At 30.4% G+C, this 23070-nt stretch overlaps 1 protein-coding gene across 1 annotated transcript in view; it reads left to right on the forward strand.

The window, feature by feature from the left end:
• LOC134680628 (active breakpoint cluster region-related protein-like) overlaps positions 1-16450 on the forward strand; it is a 42685-nt gene extending 26235 nt beyond the window's left edge. The window contains exons 7-23 of the mRNA XM_063539748.1: positions 647-699; positions 1084-1215; positions 1746-1873; positions 2389-2575; positions 3653-3724; positions 3949-4102; positions 4527-4588; positions 5341-5383; positions 7529-7597; positions 8256-8452; positions 8842-8898; positions 9458-9567; positions 10038-10099; positions 10691-10768; positions 11179-11313; positions 12278-12383; positions 13129-16450. Coding sequence (XP_063395818.1) covers positions 647-699; positions 1084-1215; positions 1746-1873; positions 2389-2575; positions 3653-3724; positions 3949-4102; positions 4527-4588; positions 5341-5383; positions 7529-7597; positions 8256-8452; positions 8842-8898; positions 9458-9567; positions 10038-10099; positions 10691-10768; positions 11179-11313; positions 12278-12383; positions 13129-13354 — 1871 coding nt within the window. The 3' untranslated portion in view covers positions 13355-16450. The remainder of the gene's footprint in view (positions 1-646; positions 700-1083; positions 1216-1745; positions 1874-2388; positions 2576-3652; positions 3725-3948; positions 4103-4526; positions 4589-5340; positions 5384-7528; positions 7598-8255; positions 8453-8841; positions 8899-9457; positions 9568-10037; positions 10100-10690; positions 10769-11178; positions 11314-12277; positions 12384-13128) is intronic.
• The last annotated feature ends 6620 nt before the right edge of the window (positions 16451-23070 follow it).

Below are 23070 nucleotides of genomic sequence, written 5' to 3' on the forward strand. Positions count from 1 at the left end.
AAACGAACAAAGTTTGTTTTGTAGAATAGATATTGAATAAAACTGTAGGATCATGTTTGCTAGTACAAGGAATGTTTCCAAAAAGGACAACACTGAACAAAAAGGATTCAAGTGGTGTTCATAAATTGAATTAGTTGATGTACACATTTGCAATATTTATTTGTAAAAGCATAAATCTTGTTTAGTACATATAACAGGATATTATTTGAACTTGGAATTATTTTTAATTATGGAATTATTTTTAATTATGGAATTTGCTTGATTTCTTGTTATTGAAATTTTTAATAAATTCCATGTTTATTCTGTACTGAAATGTTCTGTTTTCAACAGAATGTACTGTGCCGCGCACAACACTATCTAACCAATATATATTGTATGGAAAGTGTTATTAACCGCTCAAAAGATTATAATACCAAATAAACATGGAATTTATTAAAAATTTTAAACACAAGAAATTTTGCAAATTCCATAATTAAAAATAATTCCAAGTTCAAATAATAGCCTGTTATATATACCCGGTACCATGTGACAAATTAGAAGGCATAGTCATCAGCGGTCAATGATGTTAGCTATAGCAAGTTGAAACACATTTTATATTTTCACATTATGTATGTTATATGATAATAGGATTATTTTTATTTTGCAGAAGCTTTATTTAAACCAGTACAAAGATTACAAAGAAATACTCTAGTTTTACATGTAAGTTGTTCATATACTGGTTTATCCTTTGACTTGTGAAATGAGTTAAAAAAAGGTGTAACAATATACAGAATTTTCTACTTCCAACTTTGATAAATTTTCTAAAATACATATTTTTGTAAATGGAAATACTTGGAATAAGAAAACATGTGAAATATTTATTGTTTGTGTAGTAACAAGTTTCCTGATTGCATGTAACTCTTGGACTCTTAGTAATAAAACTTCAATCAGAACAGGGAGTACAAGATGCATGCTTGAAATTCAAAATTTGATTGGTATATTTCTGAGTCTGAGCACAATAATCATACTGGAAAGTTTGATGAACTTAAGGCAACAAAAATATTTTGTGATACAGGTTATAATTTTGATAATGATATTTTCCAGGATTTACTTATGCACACTCCACATGACCACCCTGATTACCAGATGTTAAACAAAGCCTTGTCTCTGGCCGACCTCAATATCAAATCTTTTGGTGAAGAGGAGGATGGAGGTAGCTCAAGTTCTACAGGAAAGGTAAATCATTGTTTCTCTCACATTACCTGTTAAGGGTGACATAGAAATACCAGACGTTCATCTGTCATTCCCTCTGTCCATCCAGTCTACTCTCTCTCTTCTTGCAAGATTTTTATGAAGCTAAAATCATAGGTTTATAGCAGCAATGTCTTGGATGAGTTTGAAAATCAGTGCTGATCTATTATTTATACTGACTATTTGTATTTGTAATAATTTTATCCAAAAAACAGCCATAGTCACTACACATTAAATACACATCGAATGTTTGTTGATATAGATTCAAATTCAAGACTCCTTTGAAGACAAAGATCGTCATTTTTCTGCCAAAGTGAGGAGTTCATCCACTTTTCCAGCTCTTTGTACCAATAGATAACTAACTACCATAATATAGCCAAAGTCACTTAATTGAAGTTAAACACCAATGAACAAAAAAGCGTCAAATTCAAGATTTAAGAAAAAAGTCATTTGTATGTTGAAATAAGAAATAAGTGTTTCCGTAAAAACCTCCATATTGATTTATTTATTTGTAGCCCAAGGAACAAGGGCATCTTGTAAAAAGTGGCTTTGTGATAGAAGTGATTGGTAACAGTCGGAAGTTACGGTTCTTGTTTCTGTATAGTGATATCATTGTGTGTACAAAACATAAGGTATCAGGAAGGTAAGTTGGTTTACATTGTCGTCTGTTCAATTCATTTTTCTTTTATTATTATGCATTTAAAGTCAAAAGTTTTGACCAGTTTTTATGAATTTTGAAAAAGAACACATTGATTTAATTTGTCTTGAGTTATTCCCCCCTGCTTATTATTTTTCATAATCATTTATTTAAAAAACTTTAAAAATTTCATTAGAACTATAGGGAATAAGTGTGTTTATCTAAGCTCAAGCAAAGCATTTCATGTTTGAATTATTTGAAAAAAATATACATGTACAACACACTTTAACTTTTGACAATGTACTTTTTAGAATGTAATGAATTAATACTTTTTACTATGTAATATTGTATGTATACTTTTACAATGTAATATTGTATGTAAACTTTTCACAATGTAATGTTGTATGTATACTTTTACAATGTAATATTGTATGTATACTTTTACAATGTAATATTGTATAATTTGTATTTATAATTTGATAATGCATACTTTAGCAATGTAATTTTGTATATATTTTCAGGCATAAGATGAAAAGTTTTGACTGTAAATGGTTCATACCTATATCCAATATCAATGTAGAAACAAAATCTACTGATGGTAAAACTTACTCTTGTAAAGAAGATATTGATGCCATGAAAAAAAGAATTGTTAGTTTGAAATCCGAGTTAAGAAAAGAAATGAGGAAAAAAACAGAGAGTTTTAGAGATGTAAGTAAAATTAGAAAAAGTCAAGTAACATATCAGCTTATGAAATGACAAATTTAATTGTCTAGGAAATAAACTCATCATAGATACCAGGACGGAATGTTTTATATTTGCGCCAGACCCACTTGCTGTCTACAAAAGACTCATCAGTGACGCTAGAAGTTTAAAGACCAAATAAAGTAAATAGTTGAAGAGCATTGAGGATCAAAATTCCTAAAAGCTTTGCCAAATACAAATGTACAGCTAATATAATCTATTTCTGAGGTAGAAAAACCTTAGTATTTAAAAAAAAATAGTTTTGGAAACAGTTAATTTATAAATATGACCACATCCCAGTATCTTTGTATCATGTCATCATCATCTTCATCTCACATCACTATCAGGTACTGTGGAATTATTTATTTTCGTGGTTTGAAGAAAATTGACATATTCATGTATATTTAATTACGTGGTTTGGCAAAGTCTACACTCATTCCTTTAAAAAAAGTTGTTTTTCGTTGATCATTTGAATTTGTGGTTCTACTGTACCCACGAAATCCACGAAAATTGGTATTCAACGAATATCAATGAATCCACAGTATTAAAGTTTCAATATTTTGTAATGAAAAAGATAAAATGTTTTACAATATTTAAGTTTCAATAGGGAAACTTGTTGAAATGCTGTATACCAAGTTTAATTGTTAAAAAGCAATATGTGCAATAAAGAAATTAGAGTATTAAAAAAAAGTTTCAACAGCTTTAGATTTAAATTTTAAATTTTTTTAAAAGACCATTTTAATCTTGGATGAATCCTTGCAATTATTTCTGAAGCATTGAGTGGGGCAATGTATTGTTTATATTGTTGTAAACGTGATTTAAGCAAAATTACAGGTTAATGGTCAAGTAGGCACCTTCTTTTTTAATAGATAAAAAAAAATAATGTAAGATTTTGCCGTTGGAATATCTGCACAATCCCTAAACATTTCATACTTGACTACTAAATTATATATATGATATATATAAAACTTGATGAAGAATATTTTGTTTGTATTGTTTGTTTTTATTTTTACAATAATTTGAAATGATATTTTTTTTTTACAGAGAACTTGGTCATTAGCTGGAAAAGTATCATCAAGAAATATAGAAAAATTAAAAAAGAAAATTGAAGAACAGGTATTTATTCTATTTCAACAAATTTTCCTGTTTACATTTAAAAGGGAAAAAAACAACTTTGTAGTCTGTAAAACTTATTATATATGTTCCCATTAAAAAGAAGGCAAGAAATTTGTTAAACTGAAACTTTCCATTGAGATGACTTTAATTTTATTTTGATGAATTTGATAAAAGAATAATTATTGCGTAATCATGAAGGTCATATATGTTATTTTGATATTTAGGAAGCTCAGTTAGTTTTGTCGTCCCCTCACCTCCCGTTACACATCCAGACGAGAGATGAGGATTCTAAGGATTATATCATATTGATATCTACAGACTTCGAACGTGAGGAATGGAGGGATGCCATACTCAGTCAACAGAGGCACCCTCATGGAAGTTAGTATTTATAAAATAGATTGATCTTTCTTCTAGGTTTTCAGCTTGTTGGATTTTAAATGTATTAACTTATGTATTATGGTATGCGTTTGTTCTTCTGTTTGTTCATTTGTCTGTCCATCTGTCCCACTTCAGGTTAAAGTTTTTGGTCAAGGTAGTGTTCAATGAAGTTGAAATCCAATCAACTTTAAACTTAGTAAACCTGTTCCTTATGATATGATCTTTCTAATTTTAGTGCCAAAACTAGAGTTTGGACCCCAATTTCACGGTTTACTGAACATAGAAAATGATGGTGCGAGTGGGACATTCATGTACTATTGACACATTCTTGTTCATCTTGTGAAAGTCAGTCTGCTACAGATTTAACTCTATTCATTTTTATTTTCAATTTTGTAATGAATATTCCATATTTCTTTTCTTATAGTTGCTTTAACAAGAGAACTTAGTGTCCATGGGATACAGACCATGGTTAATAAAAGTACACAGGTAATTATCATTATAGTCAGACATTTTATTTTATTTTTATTTATTTATACGTAATATCCTAAAATAAGTGATTTAATTTATGAATTGACAATATAATGTTGATTCATGTAGGATCTGTTGTAACATTAACGACATGAAAAGGAAATGTACTCAACTTGAGGACAAAATAAAAATTCCCCCAAGGATATGCATAACCAAATCTGTACATGAATAAATTTATTTTAAATGGATAGTGTGAGTTATTTGTATAGCTAAAATGTGAATTTCATTGTAAATAAAAACAAAACATTTGGTCTCTTGTGGAGAATTGTCTTATTGGCAATCTTTTTATATGATATACAATATACATATTTGATAATGAACTTTCATAAGTGTACCCCAACTTCACCACCTTTAAATCAATATCTATGCATCAAATCTTCTTGAAATTTTGTATCAAGCTTTATGTGAGCATGCTTCAAAGTGAGATTTGTTTTCACATCCATTTCTTTATCAACTTCATCTTTACCAAAAATATAAATATTCTTACACATAATGCACAGGTCAGATATTTCTTATGATTTATGAATGAGAGATTTCTGATATTATGTATTTTTACATTCATTGCTCATCGACTTCCTCTTTACTCAAAACATAGTGGGTATATGATTATAGAGCAATTACTTACAGTACATCTTGTATTTTGTTTTTTGTTCTGAATTTTTGAATTAATGATTACATGATTTCTTGATATTATCCTCTCTTTCTTTCAGTTACCTCAAGTGAATAACATAGGAAATTACCTCAGCAAGAATGGTAAGTTATTATGTGTATATTTAACGTTTATTTCTTGTAATAATAATTGGCTGCAGTAATTTCTGAATTTACAGTATCATGTATCACTCATGCATTTGGAGTCTCATTGATGGATCCAAGGGGGGTTCCAGGGGTTGAAACCCCCCTTTTTTGGACGATCAATGCATTTGAATGGGGACATATAGCTGAAACCCCCCCTTTGTCCTGGGTTGGGAACACCCCCCCCCCCTTTTTAAAATGGCTGGATCCGCCACTGAGTCTACCTGTATGCTGTCCTATCATTTCACCTGTTTAATTGACACTGTTGCAATGTAATTGGGATATGTCCTTTGTTTAAATTATCCATGTAGCATTATTTTTGTCTTTGTTGAATAAGTATATGTGAATTACAGTGAGAATATGACCATGAAATGCAAACTTATTTCATGTTCTAATATTTTGCTAAAATCTGCTAATTTAAAAAAAATCATTTCCCAAATTTTTTCATTAGATAATCCTAAAAGAAGAAGAGTAAATACACATTGCAATAATAGTTTTATGTTATCTTTGAAATGATTGGCCATACATTATTGCCAAAGAAACTTAAGATTTAGGAAGAAAAAGATAGATTTTTATTTTACTGCAGTTTCAAATTCTGGAGCGAGCAAGCCAGAACAAGACTGTATGTATGGTTTTATTGCAGAGTATTTAATTGCATGTGGTATAATGGGTTAAATACGATTTCTATGACTGCTGGAACTTCTTTTATATTGTTGAAAAGAAAAGATCTTTTTTTCTTTGGCTTTTGTAATGGGAGATAACTCAATTTTTTTATTATTTTATAATTTTCATAATTTTCCAGGATTAATAAACACAAGAACAAATATGTGCATTGCTTCATTTAGACATTTGTTCAATACTTATTGACAAAAGACTTGTCCACAGTGTTTATGCATAATTAAATAAAAAAAATAGTTAAGAATGAACTGTTTTATTATTTTTTTTAAGAATTGACTGTAATATTTTTTCTGTCTTATGAAGAAATAACATCAAAATTATAGTGCACAATGGATAACCTGTGTAGCGGGTTATTTAAAGTGTGCACCACATATTTATGTAACTTCCAATAGACAAAAAAAATATATCAGTCATTCCTTATAATTTAATTCTTGATATCCATTTTAAGCAGGAGTAAAGCATGTAAAGGTTAATGTCAGCGATCAGTTGACTTTTCCATTGTATTGTAATGAATATTGCCTTTATTTTTCTCAATTGAATTGTTTCACATTTTTGTATGTCGTGGCCTTTCATAATCGACTATAAGGTACCGGTTTTTCTCATAGTTGAAGGCCGAAAAGTTGCCTCTTATTGCTAATATCTAGTTCATTTGCACCTTGGTGGAAAGATGTCTCATTGGCAAACATGCAAGCAACATCTCCTTATCTTCAAAATTTTACAAAGGTATCATCATTGATGACTTCACAGTCAAATGACAAAATTATGTCTATGAGTCGATAGACATGCCTTTGTCAGCAATCCAAAGACGTGTTACATCCAAAATTAAATTATTTAATGACACTAATAATTGATATCCAATCCAATATTCCAATTTCGGTATTGGAAATAATTATCCCAATTTCATTTACTTTTTGGAATGTTTCTTACATTTTTCACTAAAGCACGAGATTTTTCACTTAAACAAGTCTTTTTATTAGGACCAGAAATTTTAAATGAACTATTTTCACCTGGATACATTCATGACATTCATGACAATCCATTCTTGTGGGGGAAAAAAAGTCGCATTATAAGAAAAAAAATTAAAAGTTTAATCTTAGAAGTAAATTTTAATAGAATAAACCCCTATGTTTAATGCTCAGTAATTCAAATAGAAAAAAATGAAAGGAATTTATGAACATATCCGTCTTAGAACTGAAACTGTAACAACTGACCAGCTATTTAAGCGACACTTTTGAATAAAGTATATGTAAGGGTTAAACTTTTAAGATTCATATGTACAAAAATCATACAATCCATAATCTTTTTAGCACATTTAGTATGAAGTTGATTTTGAATTTCAGAAACTTTATGTTTATGAAGTTAAGTATTTGTTTGAGGATGTTTTATATAAACTTGACCCGAAATTTAAAATTTGTTTTTCTGTTTTAGATGAGGAAATGCTGAGTGGTTTATTAAATGTAACAATACATTGTCTGTATGGTCTAGATCAACCATCAGGTAAATATAGTCTTTATATCTTTTAGACATTTCATTTTTCTCTCCATTAGACATTTATCCATTTACTCTAATAAATAGGCATCAAAAGTAAAAAAATGAAAAAAATTATTTACATTGTGATATTCATGATCTTTGTAGTCTTTTTATTCTGATATGAAATTCACAGAATTTAATAACGAATGAGTTATCATGCACCAGCAGTATTTAATAGTAATCATTTTTCAATCCTTAGTGAATACCTTTAGTCCATCACATCCTAAAGATGTTGAAAATATTTGCAACTGCATTTCAAAGAAATAGTAGTCATTATGTGAGAAACTGTTTAATAATGATCATGATGCACAGACTCAGCAACCTTTTAAAATGGCAATCCTGACCAATCAGAACGTCCAAAATAGTAACATTCAAAAAATTCAGCATTATTTCTGAATTGGTCCGCTACATTCAAACCATGGTCCATGACAGACAAAGCATACTGTTTGGTGTTAGCCAAGGCTCAGTGTTGAAAGCCATACTTTCACCTATAATGATTTACTTTTACAAATTGTGACATTAATTGAGAGTTCTCTCATTGGCACTCATACCACATCTTCTTATTTCTATCTACATGTCTTTTTACACACATTTTTTTTTCAATGGTCAGTATTTGTTTTTACAGATGTGTTTGCTGTCCTAGAGCTGGACTCCTATGGTCATTTCTTTAAGAAAGCTCAGACCCATAAATGTATAAACACTACAGATCCTACCTGGGATGAGGATTTCGAGCTGGAACTTGACGGCTCACAAACATTACGGGTCTTATGTTATAAAGTTGCTAGTCCTAATAATGTTTTGATTGGTCGAAGTGCTCTTGAGGTGAGTTATAAGGAAATTTTAGGCTAACATTACCAGATTTTATCTGCTGTGTTTTTCAAGCATGATGAAGTTATTATTGAAAAAAATTCTGAACTCTTTAAAATTTGTCATATTGAATTGGTTTTAAATTGAGATTTGATATATTGGAGCTGAAATCATAAACAGTGAAGAAAAAAACAATACTATGGATTCATTAATATTTGTTGGATACCAATTTTCGTGGGAACAGGGGAACCACAATTTTAAATGTTTAATGAAAGTTGTCTAAAGGAATGTAAAAATGCTTCTACACTTCTTAACAACTGTTTGAATCAACATGCTTTATCATTAGATGCACTTAAAAAAAAATATTTTCAGTTTAGTAAACTGTATTTTTATTTTACTTTCAGTTAAGTAAAGAATGGTTAAGTAGCAGCTTTAAAGAACAAAAGATTTCTATGAATGAGGTATTTATACTTTCTGCTGAGAATTTTATTATTAGTTTTTTAAGCAGGCTACATACCTGACAACTTTTCAAAATTCCCATGGGGATTTTGCATGCAAGATGGCTGATATAGTCCTAAAAAATCTTCAAGGGGGGCTGCAAATATATTTTAATATTGTTTTTTGGCTTCTTCATACTTTTATAAGCCTAATGTCATTGTGAAATTAATTGTTTTGTTTAAATTGTGGACAAAATTGCTCTTTCAAAATTTCAATTTGGGAGCCTCCATGGAAGAAATCCCCCGCAAATAGTGACAGTTGGCAGGTATGAGGCTATCATTCTTCCAGACGTTTTCACTTACAGTTAATGCTAGAATCAAGTTTTTGTTCATTACAATGAATGAGCACCAAAATATAGTGTTGATCATATGTTAGATTTATTGATTCATGTTCAATGCCGCATTCACCACTATTGTACTTTTTGGTTGAATCAGTTTTTATAGTTGAAGGAAGCTGGAGTCCTAATACTATGTGGGTATTTTTGTATGATTTAATATATTTGTTCTTTCTCCCTAATTACAGATATCATTAACCATATCAGTGAGACACACTACCACAGCCAAAACTCTAAAGAGAACACCCTCTAAACTACATGGCGGAATATTTGGATTCAAGATCAAAACTGTTACCATGTAAGTCTAATTAACTGTCAGAATAAAGTAAAAATTGTAAAACAGTGCATTTCCTTCCTTGTGTTGAATGTAAATTCTGGATTTGAAAGAGTTGTCCTTTTTGGTCAGCCTATCAACTGTCTACTACCTGTAGTTATGGTGAAAGTATTCTGGGAACTTTATTGTAAGAATAAAACAATGCAAAAAAAAGTCACAAAACATCTAATTTTTTAATTTCAACAAATTTTATTGTTAAAAAAAAAATGAAAAAAGATGAAAAAAATTGATATAAAAAAACGGTTTGATATTCATATCAATTGTGTAAAGTTTAAAAAAGACATTTTGAATTTATGAAGACATATCACACAGAAAATGAGTAATGTACTTCCTAAATTTACACATGCATCCTATACCTGATTTAAATATTCTCATGCAGAAAAAAAACAAAATAACAATGGTACAAGTTTTAATAATTATATTATATATTTTAGGAGGGAAGGAAAGACCATTCCAACTTTTGTTGCTTCTTGTATCAGACTTGTGGAACAAAAAGGTTAGTCCAGTATTTTTTAAAAGAAGTGAAACTGAATTGTTATATTAGTTTAAATGCCCTTAAGGTGGTACCTAACACTACAGGGAGATAACTCTGTAAAATCAGCTAAACGTTTTAATTACGTTGCGTTGTTAAGAGAATATTAAGCTTCTCAATGATCAAAATTAGTGTTTGTCAAACTGCTATATAACCAGTGTAATTTTTCTGATAGAATGGTTGGTTCAAATTTTTTGAATTTTTTAGATTTTTGTCAAAGGGTCAAAGTAAATACTTTGTCAAAATTTTATGAAAATTAAACGAGCCAAATTGATTTTAGTGAAAGTGTTAGGTACCACCTTAAAAGGTGATCTTGATAAAAAAAAAGGCTTGATTTCATGTTTAGAGCATGATTTTTGTGCTCCCAGCACTAAGCAAAGTTTTATGACTTCAACCCCAGTTCCTTATAAAAATTTTGTTATTTTATTCTTGTTCAAAGATAAACTTCATTCTTGAAATTCGTTTGTTTTATAGAAAATTTTGATTTCAAACTTTTTGTAAAAACAGCAGTTATGATATGTTAATTTAAACATTATCTATTATTTACACTCATAGGAATGGACGAAGTCGGCATCTACAGAATATCAGGGGTCACATCAGAAATACAGAGGATTAAAAGAGCCTTTGATAAAAGTAAGTGTAGTAATTCAAAAGATGGCTTGATATCATATATTTAGAATTTTCTCCATTATGGAACAAAATTGCTAGTTTTCTACCTTTTATTGGATTTGACAGGGGAAAACTTCATATTAGCATTGATATTTATATAAGAGAGGTAAAAGATATCAAAGGGATATTAAACCTCATGAGTCTCAAGGTAGCACACTACTATGAAAATGACATGGCACAAAATGAAAAATAGAATGAAAAGAAAAACGAGAGTACACAAAACACAGCATAGAATACAAAAAAGTTAGAAACATGAATCCCACCAAAACCAGGTATGATCTCAGGTGCTATTAGATACATATATTATTATGTAATACTCTGTGCTTGGTGACAGTTTAAACATTAGAATACATAAAATTCTTTTTTTGTTTCAGACTTGAGAGCTGGATTGAATATTCTAGCTGATTCAGACATACACGCTGTGACTGGTGTCCTCAAGCTATACTTCAGAGAGCTACCAGAACCACTCTTTACAGAAGAATCATATCCACAATTTGTAGACTCAATAGGTAGGGGATTTACTGGTGTTTTTTTTTATTTATATGTCCCTGCCATAGCAAAAGGGGGCAGTTAGTTTTACCTTTGTCCGTCTGCACATACTTAATAGGTTTTGAATTTGCTGGGTTTAATGGTTTTTCTAAAAAAAAAAAAAAAAAAAAAAAAATTTGACTTCAAGTATTCAATCATTGCACTTTCATCAAGGCATTAGCAGCATTACAATTGAAAAATATAGGCCAATATGTTAAACTGGAATTACTAATGTCAAGCAGTAAAAAAAGTTAAAGACTTGTTTTATTTGATTGATAAATTGATAGCAGACAAGATCATGACAAAAAGAATGGCCTGTCAAAGTATTATAAAAATGGGTAGCTGTGAACTCATGTGCCTGGCACACCAGTACAAGTAGTTATATATAGATTCTTACATTGATACCAGTGGATTATCGGATTTATCCAATCGAGATAGTTAAATTATCAATTTTAAAGTCCGAGCCGCCTCGGCGAGGACTTTAAAATTTATAATTTAACTATCGAGATTGGATAAATCGGATAATCCACGAGTAACTATGTAAGAATCTGTTTCTCTAATGATTAAAAAGACATTTTCTTTTTTTGTTAACCGAAAATCCCCTTCGAGTGCCTTTCACATTGCACGAAGTTGTCAATTTCATTAACACCTGTTATCATATTTTGATTCATTCAGTTAGCTAAAAAGGTCATGCCTCTTAAAATCATCCAATGATCTTTTGAGATCACCAGCAACCACACGTTGATTAAATTTTTTTATACAATGGGTTCGGAAAGGGATAAATTCCCATTGAGTTAGAGAAAGTATATTTATTGTATTTGATAAGTTAGATTGTGATGTATGCTCAAAAATTGATACTTATTAATTAATTATATATTTATAAATTTTACATTGATGGAATATTCCACTGAACATAGTATTTACCTATTTATTATATAATTACAGCGTTAGCGGATGAGGACTCAAAAGAAAAATGTATGTTACAGTTACTACACAATCTACCAGACGTCAACTATTATTGTATAGTATCTGTTATAGAACATCTTGTAAAGTAAGTATATATATAAAACCTTTGTGGACTTTCTATAGCCAACTTCATGGTATGGGTTTTTGTCATCCTTCAATCCCTGGATCATCAACATGTCAGACAACAACTCAAAAATGCTTTAACAAATTTGCATGAAACTTTGATGAAATGTATATAACTATTTTCGTTAAGCTCCTTTTTGGTTTTTATACATTTTTGGGATTTTATTCTTAAACAAAGAGAGAATTTTGACAGTTTTGAAAGCTTTGAGCAGTTTGCATGAAGTTTAAGTGACTGTTTCATATCTATTAAAATTCTCTCTCTATGTTTATTTTTTTTATAAATTTCTGATATAATCTATACAGTAAATTCAGAAATTATTGCAAGGTTTGTATTATTGCCAAAAAATGTGACAGAGTTGTAAATGTAATAAATTAAACTCGCATTTTAAAATATTTTATATGAATTAAAAAAGATTTTTCTCACAATCATAAAAATTAAAATCACATTTAAGTCTGAAATGACAAAATTGCAATAACAAATGCAGGCAACAATTTTTGAATTCACAGTATGACATCAAGGAGTTATGTATTGTTTGAAAAAGAGGAGGGCTAATAATCCGCTTATGATGTAGCTCTATATTCATTAATGAACGCAGGAAAACATTAACTTAGGTTAAAAAATATTAGGCTAGATTGTTATTTTGGCAGTAAGTTTGTTCAATGGTTATTTATGGTTATTAATATTTACAATTCTTCCTCTCTTACAGGGTGAGTAAACATGAGTCAGAAAACAAAATGTCCTTGAATAACCTTGCAACAATATTTGGACCAACGTTACTTCATCCTGCAGTGAAGGATGATTCTAAAGTTTCTCCAGCTATGATGATGATGCAAGGAGCACAAGATGTCTTTACCCAAGCAGCTGTCTTATACTACTTCCTCAATCTGGTGCATTCTGGGAAAAGTATTAGAAAATCCTCTCAGCTTATCTAAGACAACTGACTTGATTTTACTTGTTATCCATTCCATTATGAATATGTATGATGTTATTATTTTGTTTTCAATTTGTTTGTATTCTGATTTGTTGTACTGTAATTTCAATATTCACTAAGTGTTCATATAGTAAATATATTTATATTTGCAGTTAAGTTTTATTGTTTTTGCAAATAAGTAATGATTTGATTATTCAATCTGTTAAGGTTAATTTTTAGTCACCAGCAGATTTTCAAGCATAATATTTATATTTCAATATTCTTTAATGTTATCTATTACAACTAATGAAAACAGCAATGGCAAAGATCTTGACAAATTCTGTATGAAGAGTCTTCATAGATTTGATATCTAGAAAACAGTTGTTATTTAAACCTTCAACTGAATTCCAAGGACTTGGTCAATTAAAAGGAATTGAATGTAAAAGCAAGCAAGCAAGCATTAATTTTATGTTGATTTTGTAAATATTAAGTAGATACTTATAGATATTTAAATTTTGCAATCCTGTTTCAGTAAATAACAGATTCAAGAAACATATAAATAAAAATGGCAGATTAAGCTTAAATTGTGCAATAGTTATATGTAAACATTCATAGGAATCATTACATTGTGTTTTGTATTGTGGACTAAAACAAGATGAATAGAAGCATTTAAATAAAATGCTGATGAAAAAAGTCTTGTTTTGATATGTCAAAGTAAACATTTATGTCAAATGCATTGCTTTAGGTATTTGTTCATAACAGTGAATACATGAAACAAAAATATAATTATGCATATTTTTCAATGGCTTGTTGATTTAATAAATACCTCAGTCTTTGTTTGTATACAAAATACTTTTTGTCTATATTGGAGACCAATTGTTTTATATATAAATGTATTATTGTTAGCTATAGACAAACATACTGTTTATTTGTTATTTAAGAATCTAAAGCATTCTGGGTAATAATTTCAAATGTTGAAAACTGCAGACGTTCAACCAACGAGTAAATTATTTATTAATTTTGATTTACGTACAATGAAATTACCCATAGTCCTATAGATTCTTTGTTGACAAATTTCAAGTTTTGTTTTTGTTGTTGTTTTTATGTGTGTACAATTATATGACAATTCATGAGCTGGTATCATGATCAATCCATCATTCCATAGGGGTTTGTTTTTTCTGGAAGGACCAGTTAGATACATGATGAAATGCAATATCAGTGCCAGGTTTTGAATGCTTAAGGTTAAAATCTGCTCAGTGTATAGTGTACAGTATTCTTTTAAATATTTTAGTGTATATACCTTGTTGACCTCGTTTATTGTATATAGTTTAGTGACAATATTTATTTATAGGCTTCAATAGAATTATTTGAAAGATGTCAGATTTTTCAATTATACCTAATTGAGCAGATTTTGTTGAAATTATGACATAACCTCATTTTTAGGCATATACTAAATTACTAAAAGAATGAAAAACATATATTTAGATATTTGTTATTGGGATATTTTCTAATGTAAATTTGTTTATGATATTCCACATTGATATTTTTTGCCATTTGTTAAAAAATAACAAATACAAACCACACTTTTCTTGTAAAATATCATTCTTAAAGAAAAAAATGTCATTTTAAATAAAATACATTGACACAAAATTTTGAATATTAGTAAAAATTAAGAGGATAGTAAAAGAGGATTTATGCATGCCAAGATCAGGACCAATATTTATTTACAATTATTTCACTTGTTGATTTGCACAAAGTTACATGTTTATTTTTGTTGGCTTTACTTTTTAGAATATTTCCTTTGTTGTTTATATAACTTCTTTGTGTATTATTTATATTTAAACATATGTCCTACGCACAATAATATCCTCAAATATATAGACAAAAAGTCATGACAGAAATTTTAATGAAATTTGTATATTTGTTTAACTGAATTGTTTTCAATATGATTTATTGAAGATGTTCCTAATTTGTGTTTGGGTAGCTGGTCATTGTTTTTTTTATAACAAAACATGTGACAGACATTTACCACTCTTAGTTTGGAAGAAGAAAAACTTCGATATCTTCCCTTCTTTATCTGACGGACCTTTGACTTTTTTTAAAGGTATACCTACAACCTGGTCTTAATTTGTAATTTTTAATCTATCTAAAATAACTTCTTTATTGTTCCTATTTTATCTTTCTTTCCTCTGTGTAATTGTTATAAAAAATAGATTTTCTATCATAAAAATTGTGACTATATCTAATGTTTTGTTAGAAAATCCTGTTTAAATCTAATGTACTTCTGAATATACTTATCAAAGGTACCACAATTATAATTTAGTACGCCAGACGTGCGTTTTGTCTATATAAGACTCATCAGTGAAGCTCAAATCAAAATATTTATGAAGCCAAACAAGAACAAAGTTGAACTTAGGCTATTTTGCTCTTTATAATGTATGTAAAATATGTAGTCTTCAACAGGTGTCATGTCAATAAAGTTTTAACATTTAGATTTTTCTGTTAATATTCCCCCGGTGCTTAATGTTAAACTACCTTTGTCTTTCTTTCATTTTAAATTTGAACACATACATGACAATCAGATATAACTGAAAGCTATATAGGTACCATGACCATAACCATAATGAGGGTGGACAGTTTTTGAATATTTTATCAATCATGGACAATTATAAAAATTGAATTAACACAGTGGTGGATCCAGGGGAAGGGTTCCTGGGGTTAGAACCCCCCTTTTTCAGCTGATTAATGCATTTGAATGGGGACATATAGTTGGAACCACCCTCTTTTTTCCCTTTTTTTAAATGGCTGGATCCGCCCCTGTAACAAGACAACTTTATGATATATAATTTTCTGACTGAATCAACTTATTTGTAATGTTTGAGGTAATGAGATGACATTTTTATCCAAGAAACAACACCTTTTTGAAGATAGATGCATTACATGCAGGTTAGACTATAATTTCTAACCTTTTATTTGTTTTAGTGCATTTTGCATAAGGGACTGATCATTCATCATGGTGCTGATAAAATTGTTACTTTGCATTTCTATTAAATACTGTTCTGTGCTAAATCAAAATATGTGCAATTTAATTTCTGTAATAAAATCTTGTTTAAGTGTTTTTGCTTTGTTAATATTATTTTTTTATAGGATATACACAATCTTTGTAGCCAATCCATCATCCATGATGGCTGCCAGCGGGGGACTTAGTTTAACATAGGACCCTATGGGAAATATATACAAATGTCTTCTTTTAGAGAACCACTGAATGGAATGAAACCAAACATGGCATGAATGTTCCTTATGAGGTGCTGACCAAGTGTTGTTACTTTGTAGCCGATCCAAAATCCAAGATGGCTGCCAGCAGGGGGACTTAGTTTAACATAGGACCCTATGGTAAATGCATGCAAATGACTTCTTTTAGAGAACCACTGAATAGAATAAAACAAAACATAGCATGAATGTTCCTTATGAGGTGCTGACCAAGTGTTGTTACTTTGTAGCCGATCCATCATCGAAGATGGCAGCCAGGGGACTTAGTTTCACATAGGACCCTATGTGAAATACATACAAATGTCCTCTTTTAGTGAACCACTGAATGGAATGAAACCAAACATGGCATGAATGTTCCTTATGAGGTGCTTACCAAGTGTTAACTTGTTACTTTGTAGCCGATCCATCATCCAAGATGGCCACCAGTGGGGGACTTAGTTTAACATAGAACCCTACGGGAAATGCATACAAAAGTCTTCTTCTAGAGAACCACTGAATTGAATGAAATCAAACATAGCCTGAATGAGGAATTCCTTATGAGGTTTTGTTGTTACTTTTAGCCAAATTTTACATTTTTTTATATGATTTCAAAAACCCAAGTAGAATCAGGTGAGCGATACAGGCTCTTGAAAGCCTTTAGTTTTCGAAATCTTAAACAGATTTGTAAACTCTTCAAGAAATGATTGCCTTATGCTTTGTATAACAACTTTTGACAAACCTTTCACGATGAAATGGATCATTTCACCAGGAAAACCATTTTTTCTCTTTTTTTTAGGGGGGGGGACTACCCAGCAATAAGTGATGTTCTATATTCTTAGACAATTTAAAAAATGTGCAGCAGAATTATAGTGCGTGATGCCTATATAATGCTATTAAGCTAAAGATATACAGTATTTTTTCACGCTTGTCCTGAAAACAGAAAAAATACATACATAAAGCAAACCTGAGTATAACACTCAGGGAAATGTACAGAGAAAAAAAACCTGCGGCTTAATTAACGATTTTTAACAGTATTCTTATTCTAGATCTCTTATGGTCTTATAGATCCCTGAACAGTTATACAGACTTGGCATTCAAATTATTCTGTTTGAAAGTATCTGGTTAAGATAAAACAAGAAAATATATGAGAATATATAAAATGTAGTGTGTTATTTTCATCTTACATTCATTGTATGTGAAAAATGTCATAACACTTCATTATGTATTTGCCTTTTTAACTTTTTTAGATTCGAGCGTCACTGGTGAGTCTTTTGTAGATGAAACGTCTGTCTGACATATATGCAAAATTAAGTCCTGGTATCTATGATGAGTTTATTAACTACATGTATCCGAAGCTCTTTTCTGGATATACTTTCATCACGATCATTTAAAGCTGAAAATTGAAAGCCATGTACATTTTAAAGAACCAAAACAGTTGAAGAGCTTTACGACCAAAAAGACATTGAAGGTCAACTTTGCCTGAGGAAGTTGTATCCTTGGTTTCTTAATGAAGTGTAGATATATATTAAAAGATCTATAATATGGTTTATTGGAGCCAAAGTTTGTTCTAATTAGAATTTTTGAGACTAGATATGAAATAAGATGTCCCGCCTACCTTACTAAGTATGAATGTATTTCATACCATAATCTGCATAAAGATAGTCTATTGCTTAATGTGTCTGAAAAGCGACTTAAATTGCACATTGAAAGAAGAACACCATGCAATCATTCCATTCAACAAGCATTGTTAACCTTTTGATTGTAGTATTTGAAAATTAAACCAATCAGAAAAACTTAACTTTTTTTCCTAATCGAAATATCTGCAACTTGAGTATGTTCCAGTTGACAAATATTGAATCAGAATGTAAATCAAGTTGAAACAGCTAAAGACACTTTGAGCAAGACTGTGATTTATTTGGAAAACCTTGGTATAGTATGTGTCACTGGGAATACGGGGATTCAATTGTGATCCATGGAAATAAGGTGAAGCCAGATGGAAATTCAGAACGTGCTTAATAATATAATTAGGAACACATCTGAAATATGTTCCATTATGAATACAAGGCCCAAGAATACTGGATCCAGCTTGTGTGATACTTGGAAAAATTGTGTAAACAATTCTAAATATTTAAACAGTACAAAGAAAGATATATGTCTACTTTAAACAAGAAAATTATTAACACATATTTAGCTTTCAAATAAAAGAAAGTTTATACTTCATAATTAGTAGTTGGTTTTTTTTTTGGCATAAAGTAACTATGTAAGTTAGGGATAATCTAAAGTATAAGCTGGTAATGTTTGACAAACAAAAAGTATGTTCATGGGCCAGCTGAATCACGCCTCCAAGTGCGGAATTTTCTCGCTGTATTGAAGACTCATTGGTGGCCTTCATCTGTGTTCTTTGATCAGGTTGTTGTCTCTTTTGACACCTTCCCATTTCCTTTCTCAATTTAACAGGTGTGTATTTTTGTTCCTTAACTAGGCGTAAATGATGAACAATTTGTCGTCCATTAGTATTGGCAAGAAATTGTAATTTATTGTTTACTAGATTTGTTTCTCGATAGAAGACTTGAAACGCGTGTAGTTCTGAACAAAATTCTATCACTTTGTTGAACATTCTAACGATGTAACTTAAAAAAAGATGTGTAGAACTGACTACACTATTCACTGACCATGTTGAACACACTAACGATGTAACTTTGAAATATGTGTAATGCAGTAAACACAATTCAATAACTATGTTGAACACACTAACGATTTAACTTTAAGTTACGTGTGGTGCTGAAAAAACATATCCCTTACTTTGCTGAACAAAATTGAAAAATAAGTTGACAGTTGAAAACAATACCGATATTCTTGCCCAGTCCATATTACTAAATCCAAACATCAAAATGGATGGGAAGATTATTTTGAAAGGTAAATATAATGAAAATTGTATATTTTTTTTATCAAAGATCATGTGTCAGATAATAATACATTATTCTCATATGAAGAATTTGAGAAAAAGTATAATATCAATAATAGTTTTGTAGAGTTTTATGGTATTTTAAGTGCTATTCCAAATAGATGGAAAAGTAGGATAGAAGGTAGTTCTAAACTTGATAATATTGAAAATAGATTAGTAGATAAAGTTAAAAAAGAACCAAAATCTTGTACATTTTTCTATAATTTATTTCTGCAGGATAATAAAGTATGGTGACTATCTTCCAGTAACAAATGGGAAATAGACTATAATATACAGATTGATGATTGGAATGCTATGTATTTCATGTCCTTCATTATAACTAGAAATTCGTATTTAGAAAATTTTCAATTTAAGATTGTTCATAGGATTTCACCATGTAATTCCTTTTCATATGAATTTAAATTAAACGAAATTGAACTATGCACATTTTGTTCAGAAGTTAGAGAAAAAAAATTCACATCTTTTTGGGAATGTAATGTAACACAAAACTTCTGGTTTTCCATTAAAGATTGGATTAGAAATTATGACATCTTCTTGCCTTTTAGTGCAAAAGAGGTCATTTTAGGTGTGTCTGAGGATTTTGTCAACAGTAAACAGTTAATAATATCTTTTTCTTACTTAAATACTATATATACAAATGTATATGTATGAGCATATTGTCCACAAAATAGAATATTCAATAGTTATCAAAAGTTCCAGGATTATAAAAGAGGGACGTAAGATACCAAAGGGACAGTCAAACTCATAAATCTAAAACAAACTGACAACGCCATGGCTAAAAATGAAAAAGACAAACAGAAAATAGTACACATGACACAACATAGAAAACTAAAGAATAAACAACATGAACCCCACCAAGAACTAGGGGTGAACTGAGGTGCTCCGGAAGGGTAAGCAGATCCTGCTCCACATGTGGCACCCGTCATGTTGCTTATGTGATTACAAATCCGGTAAATAGTCTAATTTGGTAGGTCATATTCATGACAGGGAAGGGGATTATAGTTACGACGTAAGGAACATATCCGATATCATTTGTGAAACGGTTATTCCGTAACGGTCAACCAACTCGTGATGGCGTCCGTAAAATTTACGAAGGGATGATTTCAACTTCACCATTTGTAACTCTTGGTTTAATAACTTCCTTGTGAGCAGTAACCCTCTATCAAGAAAATCATAATAGGAAATGCAAGCACGGGAATATCGTATCAATTGGGAGATATATACCCCGTACGGAGGTGCTGCTGGAATGTTGCTACTTAGAAATGAAAAGTTCACAATTAGAAAGCTGAAATCATCTCTTTTGTCGTAAAGTTTTATTTTCAACCGACCCTCATTGTCAATTTCTAGATGTAAGTCAAGATATGAAGCATACTTAACTGTATTTGTAATATCCTTTATCTCCAATACGATGGGATAGATGCGTTCCACATAGTCACCAAATTTTGAATTGTTTAGTGAAAGAACGTCATCTATATAGCGGAAAGTAGAGTTAAAGGATATTGCTAACTTCTTATCTTTCTTCCTAAGAAGTTCCTGCATGAAGTCAGCCTCAAAATAATAAAGAAACAAGTCGGCAAGTAGAGGGGCACAGTTTATTCCCTTTGATATATAATTTAGTACGCCAGACGCGCGTTTCGTCTCCATAAGACTCACCAGTGACGCTCATATCAAAATATTTATAAACCTAAACAAGTACAAAGTTGAAGAGCATTGAGGATCCAAAATTCCAAAAGGTTGTGCCAAGTACGGCTAAGGTAATCTATGCCTGGTTATAAGAAAATCCTTAGTTTTTCAAAAAAAAATCAAAGTTTTAAAAACGGTAAATTTATAAAAATGACCACATTATTGATATGCATGTTGACTACTGGGCTGGTGATACCCTCGGGACGAAACGTCCACCAGCAGAGGCATCGACTCAGTGGTATAAATAGTCAAAGGTACCAGGATTATAATTTAGTACGTCAGACGCGCGTTTCGTCTTGATAAGACGTTTAAAGTATTGGATTACAATAGAAAAATGATCTGTATGTTTCATAACCCTTACACAAAAAAAAAATAATGGATCAGAAGTGGTTATTTTTAGAAGCAGCATTTAATTAACAATATCGATTGTGATATTTATATTTTATTATACCATTATGATTTAATCGATCTAACAAGTACTAATTAACTTTTTATACTTTTTGTCTAAGGCCGTGTTCACATTGACCTAAATTTGGTGTTGTGTTAGTGTAACTCACACGTAAACTAAACACAATTTCATTCCCATTGATAAAACTCAAAGTTTAAATCATGTTTTACCTACACACAGTCGATAGTCAATGTAGGCCTTGTGTAGGTTGAGTGTACACAAAACTAGGCATTTAGGACATCAGTTTTATCATGTATATATTTAAGGAGGAAACTATTTTTGAGTAAAATTGATATTTTTGATAATTATTAGTTGTCTAAATTTACAGATTTTTTTTTTTTGTTAAAAAAAATTAACGTACTTTATTAACCCCTAATCAAGACTCAAAGCAGCATCATTGCCGAACCCATAAGGCCGCAATCAATTGATTTTCGGGGGGTATTATAGTCGAGTATAAAACATATGGCAAGGGCGTGGGGTGGTGAACTATGGATTTTGTTTTGGAAACTAAAAATGTTTCCAGTTTTTGGCCCTGAAAAAAAATTTGTTTGTTTCACCCTCAGCTGTCACTATATATAATGCTAAAATTGATTTCGACTTGTCACCAAAATTTGTCCTGAAAAAAATCAATAGCTCACGCCCCACGACCCTCCACAAAAAATGAAGTAAATAGTTGCTGCCTATTTCATTTAAAAAGGTCTTCCCGAATCGACTTGACGTACACAGCAATATTCGCCACTGGTCTTTACTCAAAATACGATTCACGCAAAAATGCATGACTAAAAAAAGTGTGAGATAAATGATATGTTTGTCTAGTATCTCAGTTCCGTTAAATAACACGTAAAATAAATATAAAAAAAACGTTACCCTATTCCTTTACCAAATACTCCTTGGAGAAGAAATACTGTTTACGTGAAATTTGATTTTTTAAGATGAAACATGTGAAATTACATAAAACACCAAACGCCGTGTAGAGTAAACATGTTTACAATTAGTTTAGTGTAGTGTACACTGGTTTCACATTACATTTGTTCACATCTATACACCTTGTTTAGCTACCTGTACATTAGATTTGTTCCCACCTGTAAACTATATGTCATTTAAATGTTCATTACGTAGAACTGATTTCAAAATTTTTGGAAAATTTTTCTAGCGGTAAGGGAACAACCATTTGACTTCAGAAAGGGGGGGGATTGGAATGGAAATATTCCGATCCCCAATTTGATAAAAAAAAAATGGTAATACAGATGATAAAAAAAATATTCTGAATCAAGAGTTTCCCCATACATTATAGTGTTAAATATTGAAAAATCAATTGGTTGCTGCCTTATGAGTTCGGCAATGATGCTGCTTTGAGTCTTGATCAGGGGTTAATAAAGTACGTAAACAAAAA

The sequence above is a fragment of the Mytilus trossulus genome, chromosome 8 (assembly GCF_036588685.1).
Source record: "Mytilus trossulus isolate FHL-02 chromosome 8, PNRI_Mtr1.1.1.hap1, whole genome shotgun sequence".
Taxonomy (NCBI): Eukaryota; Metazoa; Mollusca; class Bivalvia; order Mytilida; family Mytilidae; genus Mytilus; species Mytilus trossulus.